Source organism: Helobdella robusta (genome assembly GCF_000326865.2).
Source record: "Helobdella robusta unplaced genomic scaffold HELROscaffold_44, whole genome shotgun sequence".
Lineage (NCBI taxonomy): Eukaryota > Metazoa > Annelida > Clitellata > Rhynchobdellida > Glossiphoniidae > Helobdella > Helobdella robusta.
The window spans coordinates 1,441,687-1,458,086 of record NW_008705063.1 but is presented as its reverse complement, the minus strand read 5'-3'; the positions used below and the strand labels follow the sequence as shown (position 1 = coordinate 1,458,086).

The window sequence follows — 16,400 nt, the reverse complement described above, 5'->3', positions numbered from 1 at the left end:
AAACGCCCCCATTGTCATTGATGTAATTAATCACATAAAAATTGCAATAAAACGTAAATTTTGCGTGAAGTAGGGCACAAAAAGGTTTTCTTGAATGTACAATGATGAAATCTTAGGTCTTAAGTCATGCTCACAAAGTGTGCTGAAAATTCATTACATCGATAACGCAGCTAAATAACATACTATCATAATAATTTACGCCGTTAGCATAATTTCGATATCTTTTATAAAACTGTTTCAAGATCAACCAATCAATCAGTTTGTAAGGCGCTATTTCCGAAGACAAAGGATAAAATCGCGAGGTACCCAAAAAGTAAGGATAGAGGAGTTAGAATTATCAAGGACAAAAGAAAAACGATAGACAAGATAATCTGAAAAATTCAATATTCAACCGCTTTTATCCGTGGATATGTGGATATATATTCATGGGTATTTATATATATATATCCATGGTTTTTATATCGATGTTAATAAAATTAACCTCACTTATTTATTTGTTTCATGAAACAACATCAAAGCAACCAAATTATATCAGCGAAATAATTGTTGTGAATGGAAACAAAAAAAACATGCAGTGCCTAAAAGTCAAGAAAGAGAATTTGAATCATGATGGTTTGTTTGAAACGTTGACGATTTAATTAATGATGACCATTTCAAAACGAACCTACCAACCCATCGTACATATTAAGAAGAAATTACAAAACGTCACACGTAGTGGCACAACTAAACACAATTCACCATATCAAATAATGTCATGTTAAGGACCAACAGCAAGCATTTACACAGCCTTCAACGTAATATATTCCAAAATAACATTCAGTCGAACATTGAACAACAACAACAACAAGACGGATTATATGAAGACTTGATTGAGAGAACACATGACCATGAAAGGAAGGACAACTTGACTGGTGGCGAAGTAGAAAATGAGACCGAACGCTATGGAGACGGGGAGTGCAGGGAGGGCCTTGCGGAATGAGGCCAGTAACAAGAGGGTGAAACAAAGGCCCTGTTTCATGACGGCGGTAGATGGATGGATGAATGAATGAATGAATGTCAAACGGGTGAATAGACAAGACATACGTATAATAATCATTTATTTTGGTGGTAAGAGGAGCGTAATTATATTACTAAGCGAAAATGAGCATCACTCTTAAAAATTGTAATAACCCTCTCTAATCGAGACCAACCATGAGAATGGCAATGAAACAAGCCACAGTGGTGTTCCAGTCTCCCAGCAAGGATGCCTTGCCAACAAGCACGCTGTAGAAGATGAAGTCACCCAATCCTAACTTGACGCCAGCTATTGTGTCATTGAATCGATGGAGAAGTTAATCTTAGAAATTATTTTTATATAACAATAAAACAATAAACAGTTGAAATCATTATTGTAAAATAATTAAAACATCATTTGACACGAAAGTGACATGAACGAACTGTATTAACAAAAAAATATTTCAATGTGATAAAGCATAAGAAAAGGACAACTCTCATCATGGACTCAACACAACAACTAACAGTCCTCCATCTTGTCCAGACGGGCAACTTGTTGTTTAAACTGTTCAAATGATTCTGGATGTCCAAGTCGTCCTATCTGCTGTTGTTCATTCTGCTGTTGTGATGGTCCTTTGGGACGGTTTTGTTGTTTCGAATGTTGTCGATGTTTTGAACGTTTTTGTTTCGCTTGCGGTTCTCCCTGCTCTTCAGCTGGCCGCTCTTGTTGATCTGGCTCATCTGATTTCTTTTCAGCTGATGAGTTGAAATTGTAATTTACATAATCCAAATTACATAATCCAAATTACTTAATCCAAATTATAAAATACAAATTATAAAATACAAATAGCCAATAATAGAGAAAAGAATGTCTGCTTACAGCGAATGTCTATTACATTTAAATCATATTTACCTGCAATCGTGATTTCGGTGGTAAAATGTTCCAAATTAACATAATCGACATTAGCACTTGTCCCTGCCTTATCACTTGATAAAATGTGACCTTCAGGAACGTGACCTTCAGGAACGTGACCTTCAGGAACGTGACTTTCAGGAACGTGACTTTCAGGAACGTGACCTTCATGAACGTGACCTTCAGGAACGTGACCTTCAGGAATCTGACCTTCAGGAACCTGATCATCGTGAATTTCTATAACATTATCACCCTCACCATCTACATCAGCCTCAGCATCAGCTCCTCCATCATTGTCTGCTTCATAAGCACCACTACTTGGCTCAACCAACCAGGCCATAGTTGCTGTTAAAAATTGAAAAATTATTTTTGTAGGAGGCGTAATAACAAGTTTGAATGATTGGATGACACCTGTCACCAAAAATAAACTGCTGTGAGATCAAATAAGCACATTATCTAAACCCAAGCCATTTAAAAGATACATGCATAGGGCAGCCAGCCTTATTAACGACAACAAACTATAAAGATTTTTTTACGTTCTACATAACATAACGTTCACCAGTATTATCACCTTTGTCGCAATCATCATCACAGCCAAACATCATCGTCTTCATCACAATCACCACCAGCCACACACGAACTTGAATAAATGAGGGCAGGGAATATTGGGTCGTTCCTTTCCTGAGCCAACTTCACCAGACTTCTAAGTGGTCCCTTAGGTGCGAGTACTGCCACCAAGTCTGTGTGACGTCATGTGAGGTCATGTGATTTGAGGTCACGTGTCATGTTATATCATGTCATGTTAGGTCATTCTAAAAAAAATTCTTTTTAATTAATCTCAGTAACTTGATAAATATCTCAGTAACCAAATTTGTACCTCCCAACTAATTGAATTCATAGTACAAAACACTATAGTGAATAAATGTCCAGCTTGTCATAAGTGCATTGTAAATTGGGTGAACAGATTATATGATGTAATCATCAATTAACTCTAAGTTAAGTAGGTGTTGATTGAATTTCTATACAATGTTCAATTCAGTTTATCTAGCTAATCAAATTTATAAAAACGTTTTCTGAGTGAACTGAACAGCCTAGAGAAATCGTAACCTAAAATCAAAACGATTAATAAATTGATTAATCTACCAATAAAACAACAAAACAACCAGCCAACCAAATCATTCCACCAACCAACCAACCAACCAACCAACCAACCAACCAACCAACCAACCAACCAACCAACCAACCAACTAACCAACCAACCAACTAACCAACCAACCAAATCATTCCACCAACCCACCAACCAACCAACCAACCAGCCAGCCAGCCAACAAACCAAATCATTCCACCAACCAACCAAAGAACTAACCAACCAACCCCATATTGAGATAACAGCCAGGAGAACCCACGTTGTCCAATCAGGAAGATGTTTTATGAAAGTGAGGGCCATCAACGCCGACACAACGATCAAGAAGAACTAAAATGATGGTGGTGTAATGAATATTTTTAAAGTGATACAACCGGTTATCATGGTGACAACGATAAATTTATAAATAAAACTTCCACCCCATACAAACAGACTGACTTGAAAAGTCAAAAAAATACGAACAGCCAACCACTAAAAAATTGAAATGGATTTAAGAAGACGGAACTTGTTGTAGCAAAAGAGGACCCTTCCAATGGATGCACATGATTCCAAGTACTCCAAAGTTCCAGAGGAAGACCGCGGTTGTTATATAGTCCATTGGGATGTTCATCGTGCGACATAACTCACTGTGCGTGCGTACGAGTGTACGTGCGTGTGTGCGTGTGTTTTGGTAAGTGGAATGGTCGTGGTAGATTATTAGGTTGACGTATTGACTGGTTATTGGATTGGGTTAACTTTTGTTCAAGCATGTGGAAACTTGTTGTGAATCATCTGGTTACATGTCTAATATAGCTTGTGGCAGTGCAAAATGGAAGGGTGTAATTTAAATTTTCAACTATGCAAAAAAAACAATTGAACTAAAACGGAAGTAGAGGTAAACGTTATTTTTCCAAACCTAAAAAATCGAAAAAATTAGCAAAAAAAAAATTGACTGAGACCTGTAGAAGATAAATGTGAAGAAGAAGAGGAGCATGAATGACGACATGAACAGCCATCCTGCAATGAACTGCCACATGGTACAAAATTAATTTCTCTACATATTAGGCTAGTGATTTCAGAATGTTTAATCTAAAATGATTTTCAACGAAGACAAATTTAACATATTTTGACAGAGCTTACAATTTTGGTACTATCATAAAAACTAATGAACGCCATTACGACAATGAACAACATACACGCACACCTTGTAGCAGCGATACTTGTATAGAAGCAAGAGTACAACAGTCATAACAATGACCACGGACAGCATGATGAGGGCATTGGCCAGGGACTGCCAGATTCTCGTTCCCGTGCTCGTCTCTGGAGTGACTGACTGCTCAAATGGAGTGTACATCCTGCAGAGACAAATTATAAATTATTACTTATGTTATTTTTTTATGAAAAATGAGCTATGCAACTTCAATGAAACACTAATTCAAATAGTAACTTTAAAAAAGATTAATTTCAATTTTCAATAAAAATATAAGAATTTGTATAAATTAACCATGATGATAAAAAAAACTGACAAGTAGACATCCTTAACATTGTAGAACTCAATAAAGTTGATGCCACACACGACGGCAGCCATGCAGAGTGAAACAGGGATGAAGAGTTGAATGACATGACCTGCTCCATACTTCAAATCCAACTCATCCAAATATTCATCTATGTTGACTGGGTTGTTACTGTCGTTGTTAGTTACATTCTGCTCTGGACTTCTTGGCTCACCGGACAAATTCCCCTTTAGTGCATTGAAATTTTATTTATTCATATCAAATATGCTACAGATGGCGGTTTGAAAACCATTTTATCTACTTAACATCAACCCAATTAGATTTCAAAGTAATATTTTAACAAATAAATTCTATAGCTTGACAATTTATATTTTTTTGGTTGAGTGATGTTATTTTACGATCAAAAAAGCGAAACCATAAATAATTTATAAACAAATAACATTGTATTCTACTGCATTTCCATCTGCATTTTATGTTTTATAACAATTATACTTTATAGGAATAATTAAAGAAAAAATAATATAACAAGATACAATCTAACAATACGTGTATAATATATATTATATATAATTATATATGATCACTTTAAATTTAAATGGACCATTTTCAATTTCATTTTATTTTATAACACATTCCTAGTTTTAAAAACTCAAAAATTACACCTGCAACTGCAAGTTCATGTTACCAAACTGATGACTTATCAAGTTTGTAGACAAAAATATAATTTATTCTTAAATATTTTCCGAAACATAATTATATACTGGTTCAATCAAATTACTAATTTGAAATTAGTAAGTAAGCTGAAAAAGGTAACAACAATTTTTCAAACAAATTAATAATAACAATTCATAAAGAAATAATATAAGAGTGAAAATAGTAAATGAAATGATTCATGAATTGAATCATCACGAGCATGTCTACAAAATATAAAAAAATTCAGTGCAGATTATTGACAAACACACAAAGATACGCCTATAATTATTTATAATAATAAATAATGATAATCAATAATTTGATTAATTTGACAGATAGACGGTGTAAATGTTAATTAACGTTACAGAATTACCAGTTCAACTGAATATGCTGGTTTCAAAGGATTGTCTGCAAAAACCACTTTGACCGATTTCTGATCTTTTTTATCAGAATCTTTAATTAAATGGTCCTTAACTGAATTACCGTCTGAGCTAGCAATAGCAGTGCTATTGACTCGAGAATTTAATCCAGGTTGTAAACAGGAAGCCATAAGAAGGATTGATATAAATTTATTTTTATATTCTAATAACCATTTGACGTAATTAAAAAGCAATTTATTTTTAATAACCAACAAATCGTTCCAATCAAAATTTAAAATCAGCTAGACCGTGTGTTTATCATATGGTTTCTTACAAAGCACACTCACAACACACATCAGCCTGCATTATTTATGTTAAACGACGATATTTCCATAGAGAAGAAACAATTGGCAGGATGCACGCGATCGTCATAAGCTCCAGCTTTCCATGATTATTTTATACAAACAAAGCCTAATTGAGAAAACGTTAATTTTTCCATTAACATTATTAAGTATAATGAAGATCGTACTTGCTTCTATCAAATTTTAAAGTGGTGTATTTTTCGCAAGTCGGTAAAGCGTAGATTCATTTCAGATTGGTTAAATGAATTCAAAATTTCAACAATATTTCTTACAGAAAATTATTATTAATTAGTATTAGTTAGTCGACGAGTTGGCCTACCAACTTAATAACAAACCAGACCTATACTCGTAGATGCATCTTTATGAAATATGCAGCATTGAACAAAAGATTGGATTGTTTGAAAAGTAGATGAAAAAACTCTTCATATCGTAGCGGAATTACATCACAGAATTACGTACACAACATATAACAGGAGGCCACCTTTTAAAAAAATGTCCGCGTTTACACGCAGAAGGTTAACACACCTGTCAAACACACCCATTGCTAAATCGTTGATACGCAATATAGAGTTCTTCTTTCTAGTGTCTAAGCCTTTTAGGACCTTTACAAAACCCGATCTTTAACACTTTGTAGTATTTGAAAAGTGGTAATATTCAACAAGTGTTTGATTGATTGAATAACTCAAAAGTCATTTTTTTTATATTCATACTCAATACTGTTATAGCAGTATGAATATCAAAAAATGACTTCTGAGTTAATTCAATACACGTCAATTCTGAGTTAATTCAATACTATCGTCCTCCTGACAGCAGCAGCAGGCACAAAAAGAACACTCATTTCTTTCAAAATGAAAATTAATTTCATGTATGATCGAACGGAAAACAAAAAAACGTCACAGTACACAATCTTTTTCATGATACTTTTTTTTACATAAAATTCATAAAATTAATACAAAACTTCGACTCAAATAAGAAAAAAAATTATAAACATTCAGAAAACGCTGTCGCGTTTATCATTAAATATAGTAAGTAATAGCTTTTAACACACTAAACTGTGCTGGAAAAAAGTTTCGTTTTTGCTGTGTTAACCGTCCGCTGGAACCTCCACTGAAGTTGTTAGCAGACTCTGTAATCGCATCGTTAAAACAAGCTACACGCCATATACCTTATATACAAGCACATGCAACGAAGGGATTCAAATTTTAAAAAATTACAGCAAAAGATTGATTCAAAAGTATTTCCGCACGCGTGTAGTCTTCGATACCACCGAGAAATGCAATACGGCTATTAATACAGAAAACTACCTACACAGCAAAAAAAATGACATCAATATTAACAGTATTAACAAATGGTTTTTATTCAGTAATCTGATGACAATAAAAGCTATTGGGATGATTCTTAATCAAGAAATTAGTTTATGGATTGACAAATATTGATGTCGCCTGTAAATAATTTTGCGTTGTTTAATATTTAATTAGTAACTCGTGTGTCAATTATTAAAATTCCATATTAACGTGATTCGTTTGACAAACTTGCTTTTTTTGAATTTTATTTTGCGATATTTAGTGAACATTTAATTTTGATTGTGTACTATTAACACTGTTAACGAAAATGATTCTATACAAATTTAACGTGTTGATCGCATTTTGACCAATGGTGTCTTCTGTAACCTAATACATGTAAGATAGGTTCATCTATCAGCTGTCTAATTTTGAAAACGTTTCCAAAAAAAAAAACCATTTGATGAGAACAAAAAAAATGGTTGTCAAAGATTTGTCAAATGGTCGTCTTTATTCAATATATCTGTGTAACTAGTCATTTCCTATGTTCTGATTGCTATAATATTCTCTGTACAGTTAGTTATAGTTCATTTTTAACATTTATTGAAAATATAAGGAGTGAAGATCTTTTTGAGATCTTTTCATGATATTTAGAATAAACAAGAATGCAACTTGTTCATTTAAAAGTTTCACACCCTGAAACCTGACTTGTTATTAGAGTTAAAAAAACACCTTTTGTTTCCACTTTTCATGGTTTCTATGATTGTTTTATCTTTTTCTAATTTAGACAAAAATGGTAAATTGTATTAATTTTTAATACTAAAATTATCAGATCAAGTCATTTATAAGTATCAATTTTGTTTAAAAAATTATTTAGCAATAAATACATTAAATCTAAAAATGTTTACAAATATTTTCTACAATATGAACATTGAACATTAAAAAACTTATACAAATTTTTATAAGAAAAATTATAAATAATATCTAGTGCAACTTTTTTCAATAAACTTGTATAAATAACTCCAGCTAGTTCAACAATAAAAAGGTGAGTGAACTGTAAATAAAGAGAAATTCAAAATTTAAGAAAATAGAAACTAACATCATCAGCAGCATCTGAGATCCCATTGTTGCTTGTCACATTATTCATTTCAATGTCATTTTCATTGTTTAAATCTCTTACTTCACCATCAAAAGCCATGGCTTCCAGGATTTCATTGGATTTGATCAATTTAGATTTTTCACAATCTAATTTTTCATCCATTTTGGAGCTTTCTGATAAGGAATCATGATTTTTAAACAGTTTATAAAAGTTATTATAAACTTTATATTTGGCTAGAATCTATTCACTATTACACATGACTGCTAAAATGAGAATAGATAGGATATTTGATTGACCAGAAAGAAATTTCGTTGAAAATAAATAGATTTTGTTACATTATTATTGTCATGAATGTTGTTCAAGATAAATTCAAATGCAATCTAACATCCATGATAATTGAATAAAAAATTTAAATTGTAGCAATAAATAAGAAGACGGTGTGGGTTAACAACTTAACAAAACTTTTTATACATTATGTTTTTGAAATTTGAAAATGCTTTTAAATTATAAAGGTTTAATTAATTTAGTTTAACAAATCAATAAAGTTTGAAATTAAAATAAGAAAAAATATATAGAAAAATGAATCAAAATAAAATAGAAAAGTTATTTAATTAAATACATTAATTGATTCTTATCCCCTAATTATGTTACAAATTTATTTTGGAATTTTTTTACAAAAAAAGATTTGATATTTTAAATTTTATAAAAAAGTTATTTAATAAAGTATAAAAACACAAAAGCAAGTCAAGAAGGACACTTGTATTGTATGGTTATGGTTGTTTTGTTACTTGTTAATCAATGTTAGTTGGTGCTTGTTAGCACTGTTTGTTACGTTAGTTATGTTATAATATTATATAAATACATATACCTTATGTTTATTTTATACAGTTACGGCTAGTGTAGAGCCGTAGGCAGTGCAATAAAGAAAGATTAAAATAAATTAAATTTAATTAATTGCTGAAGTATTTAGTATAGTCATATAGGGTTAGGGTTAGGGTTAGAATATAGATAGTGTAGTGTAGTGTAGTGGTGTAGGTAGTCTTTAGCGTTTCACAATTAATGTTTGGCAGCAATCTTTGCGTCTCATTTCTGAAAAACTAATAAGTAATAAGATCATGAAATTTTATCACTAAAAAACAGACCACAACGAGACTAAAGTACGAACCATCAACCCGGAAAATTTATTCTACTACGAGCAAGTTCTTTCTGTCAAACTTTTTGGTTTTCAGGAATGTGTTTAAACCGAGTCGGTATATTACCTGAGAATCACGGGTGAAAAATCTGTCATATGTCTCACATGAACTATATTATACTGATTGAATTTTCGTTCTTAGGTTTTGTAGACATCAAAAATATATCAATAAAAAGATCGTTTTCCAAGAAAATTTTGCTGTTCACAACATTATTTTTTCATATAATCACTCGCAATCACTATTCAGCTGCCACTTGATTTAATTTTTAATGTCCATGGTTAATCAATCAATTATAAAACAAATCTAGATCGTCATATAATATAAATAAATAATATTAATAGTAAGTTTTCGACATTCAATCAAACAGAATCAACAGAATCAACATCCAATTAAATGTGCAACTATGTATATAATATGAAATTGTTTTTGTTATTGAATGGTATTTTAGGCATTTTTTTATAAAAGATTACAAACATTTTTACAACGTTAAATTAATTTGCTGCAACCCAATTGTGTTAACAGACATTAGCTCAAAGTTATTTCTCTTTATAAAAACCCAAAACCGATAAAAACTATATCTGACGAAATTCTTAGACCGTTGAAATTACCGACATTTTTTTCCAACCTGTGATTGTATTTCCGTAAAGGTAAACAAATAAACTTTTTGGAAAGTCCAGGTTTTACTGGGTCTGTTGATAAGTGGCCAAATATTCCTCACGTGTTATTTTTGAAATAAATATATATAAATGCTAACACGCCAATATGCAATCAGGTAAAAGTTAACTACTAATTTGGCAAAATTTAGCTTACCTTGTTATATCGATATTAATTGCATATTAATAATTATTACAGCTGAATTTTACATTATAATTATAATATTATATAATATAATTAATAATATAATAGATTATTGTTTTATGGATGGATGGGTGGATGGAATGTTCTGGTGATTGTATTTTTAATGTTTTGGCCATTTTTAAATTAATTAAAATTTAAAAAGGTATAGAGAGAGAGAGAGAGAGAGAGAGAGATTTATTCATTCATACATTATTAGTAGTTTCAAAGTGTTGAAATTGAATTTATTAATAAAAAATGCAATTTTGAAATTTTGTAATGCAAACATTTTTCTGAGTTTGTTTACATTACACTACAAAAACACAACCATGTTTTCCAGCATTTACCTTTTTCACCTTAGTCTACTCTTAATAATCGCTTAATAATAATAACTAAGCCTTAATTAATTTTTAATTAGCTATAAAAAAAAATAAAAAATTTAATTAGCTATGAAAAAATTATTTGGTATCTATATTATATTACATCTGTGTTTCTTCATAAGATGAGGCATGTTATGATTGTTTCTTAATAGTTTCACCTATTTTTCTATTGTCTATGACATGGAAGAAAGCATGTTAACCTTTACTGTAAAAATTTTTACTCTAATTTTTTAAGTTATCTTCTAAGTTATTGAAATTTAAATTTGTGATTGAATATCATGAAATATTCCATTACGTTTTAACCATCAGCAAATGTTATAGTTTTATAAACTTTGCACAGTTATATTATAAAATATAAATGAATAGCAGATCTATTTAAATTTCACTCCACCAAATATTTTATCTTGAATGAATAACAGATTAGCATTTGGTTATATTTTTCATTGAAAATTGAAAAAATTGCTTTGCCATTCATTTGTGGTATTTAAACATTTGAATTTGAAGTAATCAAAATAAATATATTATATAGGTATTTACAATTGTATTTAGTAAATTTTTCACTTTAAAATGTTTCATTCAATTAAATTATTAAATATTTTTTCAGCAAAATTGAACATCAAAGTTACATGCTAAAATTGTTGTTATTATTTAATTTGGTTACAAATTATTTGCTGTCACACTTTTTCGATTTTAAGGACAGAAAATTTAGATAGAAGTAATATGTAATTTAATTAATATTAAAAGAAAATTATGAAATTATTTCTATCAGGAGTTATGCAAACAGAGTCTCTTTGTGAATACAAATATGTAAGAATAATTATTTAAATGTAATTATCTTTTAGATGTTTGTAAAACATAGTAGAAGCAGTTCAGTCAGACCGCATCAATACTCGTACAAAGGGGTCTGATTAAGCGGATGATCCCATTAACCGGAGTGAAGTTTTTTTCTAGCGGACACGTAGCGTAAAATTGATTACTCCTGTAGGATAGTTTAGTCAAACATACGTTTTATGTAATGTTATATTATTTCAATTTATTCATTAAAAATCACTTTTTAGAAAAAGATTATAAATTCGTTGCAAGGTATAACATTCATAACGTACAAACGTTAGCGAAATCAACATGCAAAGTGTTCTGCTTCAATGCTATCTAACAGCTCACACAGTTACAACTGTGGTTTTTTATTCAAATTTCGTGTCATCTTTACAAAATGTAATTTGTTCCCGTTATATATATAACCTTATTCTATCTTACTCGGTTTTCAAACACAATGTACTCTTGCCATAACACCATGTAATCAGTCATAAATAAGCTTTCTGATCTCTTTTTGCTGGGGTGTCTTTAATTATTTTAAGCCAGATGAAAAAATATAAACGCATATTATTGACGGACGCGGCATATTTTTGGTCCTAAAAAGCGATCAAATTTAAAATTGTAGAGTTGGATATAGTTTCATTTTTTAATATTTGGTTCTATTAATCATTAACTTGTGGTCTGATTAACCTGCTTCTACTGTATAATGAAAATGTTCTATTAACGTATTTGTTTTTTTCAATTGTTATATTCTGACTACTTTAGCAAGGGATTTGGCATCAAATCAGAGGAGAATTCATGTTTGTGAATTTTTTATTTCCCGTTGAGAAAATCGACCTTTTCAACAGATGTCAGGTTATTAGTGGTACAGTGTCTTAGAAGTTTCAATTTGTTTAATAAATGTTTAATGCTCATTGAAAATGTCTTGGTATATTGCTCGTGATGATATACAAATATACTGAAAATCACACTTCAATTTATGTTTCCTTCAATAAAATAGCCTATGCTTATTTTATTCTTTTCACTTTTACTTCCTCTGTTACTTTTTCGTCAAAATGACCGCTATAATCTACAGTCGACCAACCAAGCAAGCGTCTCATTTGCTGCACATGGAGCTTGTTGTGCATACTTTATTGTTTAATAACTTTAGTTCAACTCCAAGTTTTTGATTATTTTATTTGATTATGACTGACATTAACATGAAAAAATTTTTAATTCAATTTCCCCACAGTGGCCGATACCGGTGAACATATTTTTGTCGTATAAGGTGGTTCTGGCTCTCTTCACGACGGTAATAACAATCGGGGCACCAATCTATGCTGGCCTTCGTTACTTTGTGTACCTAACAAACATCTCATACACAATAACTGCAATTTATTTTCTCTCGTCCGCTATTCGCACTGTGACCTTTGAAGTTCTACGCAGGAAAAGAAACAACAGACGTTCAGAGGTTATATTTAATGGGAACATTGATCCGAGTAGCCTTAGGAAACAGAACATCATACACGCACTTTTGAAGTTCAGCATTTATTTTGAATGGATGGCCCGCCACCTCGCTTACTGTGGTGCACTGATTGTGACTGTAGGATTTTATAGTTTTGTGGCAAGTTTACAGGGAATGAGTGGCAGGACCTTGTTCGACGTCAACTTCCATATTATGAACAGCGTGATCGTCCTCGTTGATTTGTTTATTTCTGCTTCTCCTGTTAAACTGTTCCACGGAGTATGGGTGGTCGTTTATGGAATCGCATATGGAGTTTTCACTTACATTTATTATTTATTGTATGACGAGGTTTTGTATCGAGTGCTGTCCGATTGGTCCGATCCACACACAGCGGCCAGATATTTCGCTTTGTTCGTTTTTATCGGATCTCTACTCAGCAATTTATTTATCTATTTGTTGTATTTATTGAGAGTTATGTTGTACGTCAACTTAAGAAGGTATTTGCTATCTAGATCCGAAGAACGCACTGGATTGTATGTCGTGAACCCTTGAAAGTTTGTGTGTTTTTGAACGTTGAATGGTTGCATGTCGTATGATTGCTGAAGAGTTCTAGGCTGGGAATATTTGAACCATGCAATGTTTGTTGTGCTGTTTAGATATGTTTTTTCAATTTGTTTACCTCTTTTTGAAAATTTTCTAATTGTGATATTCTATGACATTTAATTTGTTCATTTCAGCATTTTTTCAAACTTTTTACATAATTTTATTTACTAATTTATTTCATACTTTGTTGACAAATTCAAATTTATTTATAAAAAAAAACTTGCTAATACTAATCACATTTAACGTTTCAATTTTGCAATGATATTATTTTAATTCAATTATAAATTAAATTATTGATTTTGTTTTCTACAAGTCTGGCAATATTTTCTTCAGCATTAATTATTTATGATTCGTAAAAAATGTTTGGTACAAAATATTTAGGAAAATTTATTTACCCGTGTCAATGTTAATTTTGGTTTTTTAGTTCACTTAGCGTTGTAAACGTTTTTAAATTTAAATAGGCGCCAACGTCATGATTAGTTGTAATTCCAGAATGTTGAGTTTCGTTCTGTTTGGTCGTCTCGTCATTAAGACATTACCCACCTGTTGGTCAACTACCTACCTGTCTCATTTCATGGTAGATTCGTGAGTAGGCTTTGTTCAACACATATCATGTTCAGACGTGTTAATCTTATCCTATAAATTTCCGTTCATGTTATAAAATCAAAAACAAATTTACTTGTTTTTTTTTCCAATTTTAATTTTATTATAAAATCAAAAACAAATTTCCTTGTTTTTTTTTCCAATTTTAATTTTAATAAACCATAACTGCTTTTACTTTTGAGATTGCGTGTAAGCGTGTGTGTGCGTTCTTCAACTTGCGAGTATGGATTTCAGGTAAAGGTGAGCATGGGAACGGGAATTGCGGAAATCCCATGGTCCTCATGGGGTTCCCTTGGGAATAGGTATAAACTAATTTTCTGGAATGGAAGTTTTAGGGAATAAGGAATCACTGTTCGGTAATCGTAAATGATGGACGGGAATGGGAAGAACAACATATACATGACCAAATTTAAAAAATCAATTTTGATCAAAATGTCAGTTATATATGTGCGTTTGCGTTAACAAAGAAGGTAAACACGTGCCAATGTAGCCATAAAAAAATTTCACGTGATATATATATATATATATATATATATATATATATATATGAATAACATGGTATATATGTATATAACATAGTAGTACTAGTAATGCTGTTCTGGAGGTTATCTGATGATTCGTTGACTGATCCGTTGTTCATCCAACATTCAATGCCTGCTTTAAATTTGTTTATTGATTTTGCCTCAACAAGTTCATTTGGTAATGAGTTCAAAGTATTTGCGACTCTATTGAATAAGTAATTCTCTCTGTTTTGTTAATTCTTTAAAATATTTCAAACTGTGACCTCGCGTTTTGGTTTTGACTATGCTAAAACGATTATTTAAATCAACTTTGTCCAAATTATGCATGATTTTAAACAACTGAATCAAGTCTCCTCTTTTTCTTCTTTCCACCAAGTCTGTTAATCCTAATTTTTCAAAACGATCTTCGTAAGCTAGGTTTCTTATAAATGGAACCAACTTTGTTGCTCTGTGCTAGACTTGCGATTACTTCGCTATCATCTTTTAGATCTGGGGACCAAACTGATACTGCAAACTCCAACAGTGGCGAATAAAAGTTAGGTATAAATTACGAAGCAACTTATAATCAAATTTCCCAAAAGATTTTATTCGACCATGCATTTAGTTTGTTTTGTTTTATGCTTTGATGACTTGATTTTTCCATTTCAAGTTATTTGAGAAATACACTCCAAGATCTCTCTCGGATTCAGATTCAGCATGAAGTAATCCATTTATACACAGTGGACATTTTTTATTATTACCCGTAGTGCATAACAGTGCATTTTTCAATGTTGAACCGTAGAAGCCAGTCTTGCGTCCATTTAAATGCTTCATTCAAATCAGATTGAAGTTTGACAACGTCGTTATATGACGATATTGCTTTCATGCTTTTGGTATCATTTGCAAAATGTTTTATTGTATTTTTCAGTTTTGTTGGTAAGTCATTGATGTAGGGAATAAAAAGTAGAGGACCAATAACACAGCCCTGAAGAACACCACTAAAAATTTCAGCCCAGTCAGAAATAGTTTCACCATGAACAATTCTTTGTCGTCTGTTTTTAAGAAACGATTCAATCCATTTAGACACTAATCCATTTATTTATGAGTGGCGGATAACTTTAACAAACAACTTGTTGCAATATGGACATTACATTCATTTGTGAAATTAATTAAGTTTAATATTAAAATGGTAATAAAATTAAAAACAAAATACAATTTAATTTTTAAAATTACTGCCATAATCCCTGCAATATTTCTTTTCAAACCAACTCAATTAAAACTGAATAGCTGAAAATAAAACCAAAGATACGTAAAATCAGTAAGTTGAACAAAACGACCAACTCTCATGATAGATCGTGCGTACGGATAATAATAATAATAATTCAATTGAATAATTATGTTATGATAAATATTAATGAAAGAATGAAAGTAATAAATATTGATGAAAGAGTGAGAGTTAATTTCAAAACTAATACACATCGTCAACAATTTGAAAATTTTGCAACCAATTCAGCAGAAGTAAAAACAAAGATTACATCTCCAGATGTCACAAAAGATAAAAATAAACGGCAGAAGATAATAAACAAGTAATTTTGACATACCAATCAGCAAATGTGGTAAAACAAGAAAATCTAACTCAAACTACTTATGAAATATGGAGAACTAAATATTTGAATAATTTTCCGATCGTCTTC

General features: G+C 31.1%; 2 protein-coding genes across 2 annotated transcripts; one reads left to right on the top strand and one right to left on the bottom strand.

Annotated features, from left to right (window-relative positions):
* Positions 1 to 143: 143 nt before the first annotated feature.
* HELRODRAFT_114139 (hypothetical protein) lies at positions 144 to 9,540 on the bottom strand. Its single transcript, XM_009026008.1, has 12 exons — positions 9,479 to 9,540; positions 8,337 to 8,509; positions 4,556 to 4,770; positions 4,234 to 4,384; positions 3,989 to 4,056; positions 3,556 to 3,676; positions 3,281 to 3,380; positions 2,548 to 2,646; positions 1,907 to 2,251; positions 1,519 to 1,749; positions 1,191 to 1,303; positions 144 to 1,009 (listed from the first exon to the last, which is right to left on the bottom strand). Exons 2-12 carry the CDS (start codon positions 8,496 to 8,498, stop codon positions 854 to 856), a joined length of 1,761 nt encoding a protein of 586 aa, XP_009024256.1. The 5' UTR covers positions 8,499 to 8,509; positions 9,479 to 9,540; the 3' UTR covers positions 144 to 853.
* A 2,325-nt stretch (positions 9,541 to 11,865) lies between these two features.
* HELRODRAFT_177871 (hypothetical protein) lies at positions 11,866 to 13,552 on the top strand (the record flags this gene model as incomplete). The annotated part of the gene is made up of 3 exons (XM_009026007.1): positions 11,866 to 11,919; positions 12,322 to 12,411; positions 12,788 to 13,552. The coding sequence occupies 3 exons, from the start codon at positions 11,866 to 11,868 to the stop codon at positions 13,550 to 13,552; spliced, it is 909 nt and encodes a 302-aa protein (XP_009024255.1).
* Positions 13,553 to 16,400: the final 2,848 nt, after the last annotated feature.

Bases quoted from the DNA above. Each gene is read 5' to 3' on its own strand.
- HELRODRAFT_114139 (XM_009026008.1), bottom strand. From the start codon at position 8,498: ATGGATGAAAAATTAGATTGTGAAAAATCTAAATTGATCAAATCCAAT. The intron at 2,252-2,547 runs GTTCGTGTGTGG...AATTTTTAACAG, and splicing joins CCCTGCCCTCATTTATTCAA to CAACTATGGCCTGGTTGGTT. The intron at 1,750-1,906 runs GTAAATATGATT...TCAACTCATCAG, and splicing joins CACCGAAATCACGATTGCAG to CTGAAAAGAAATCAGATGAG.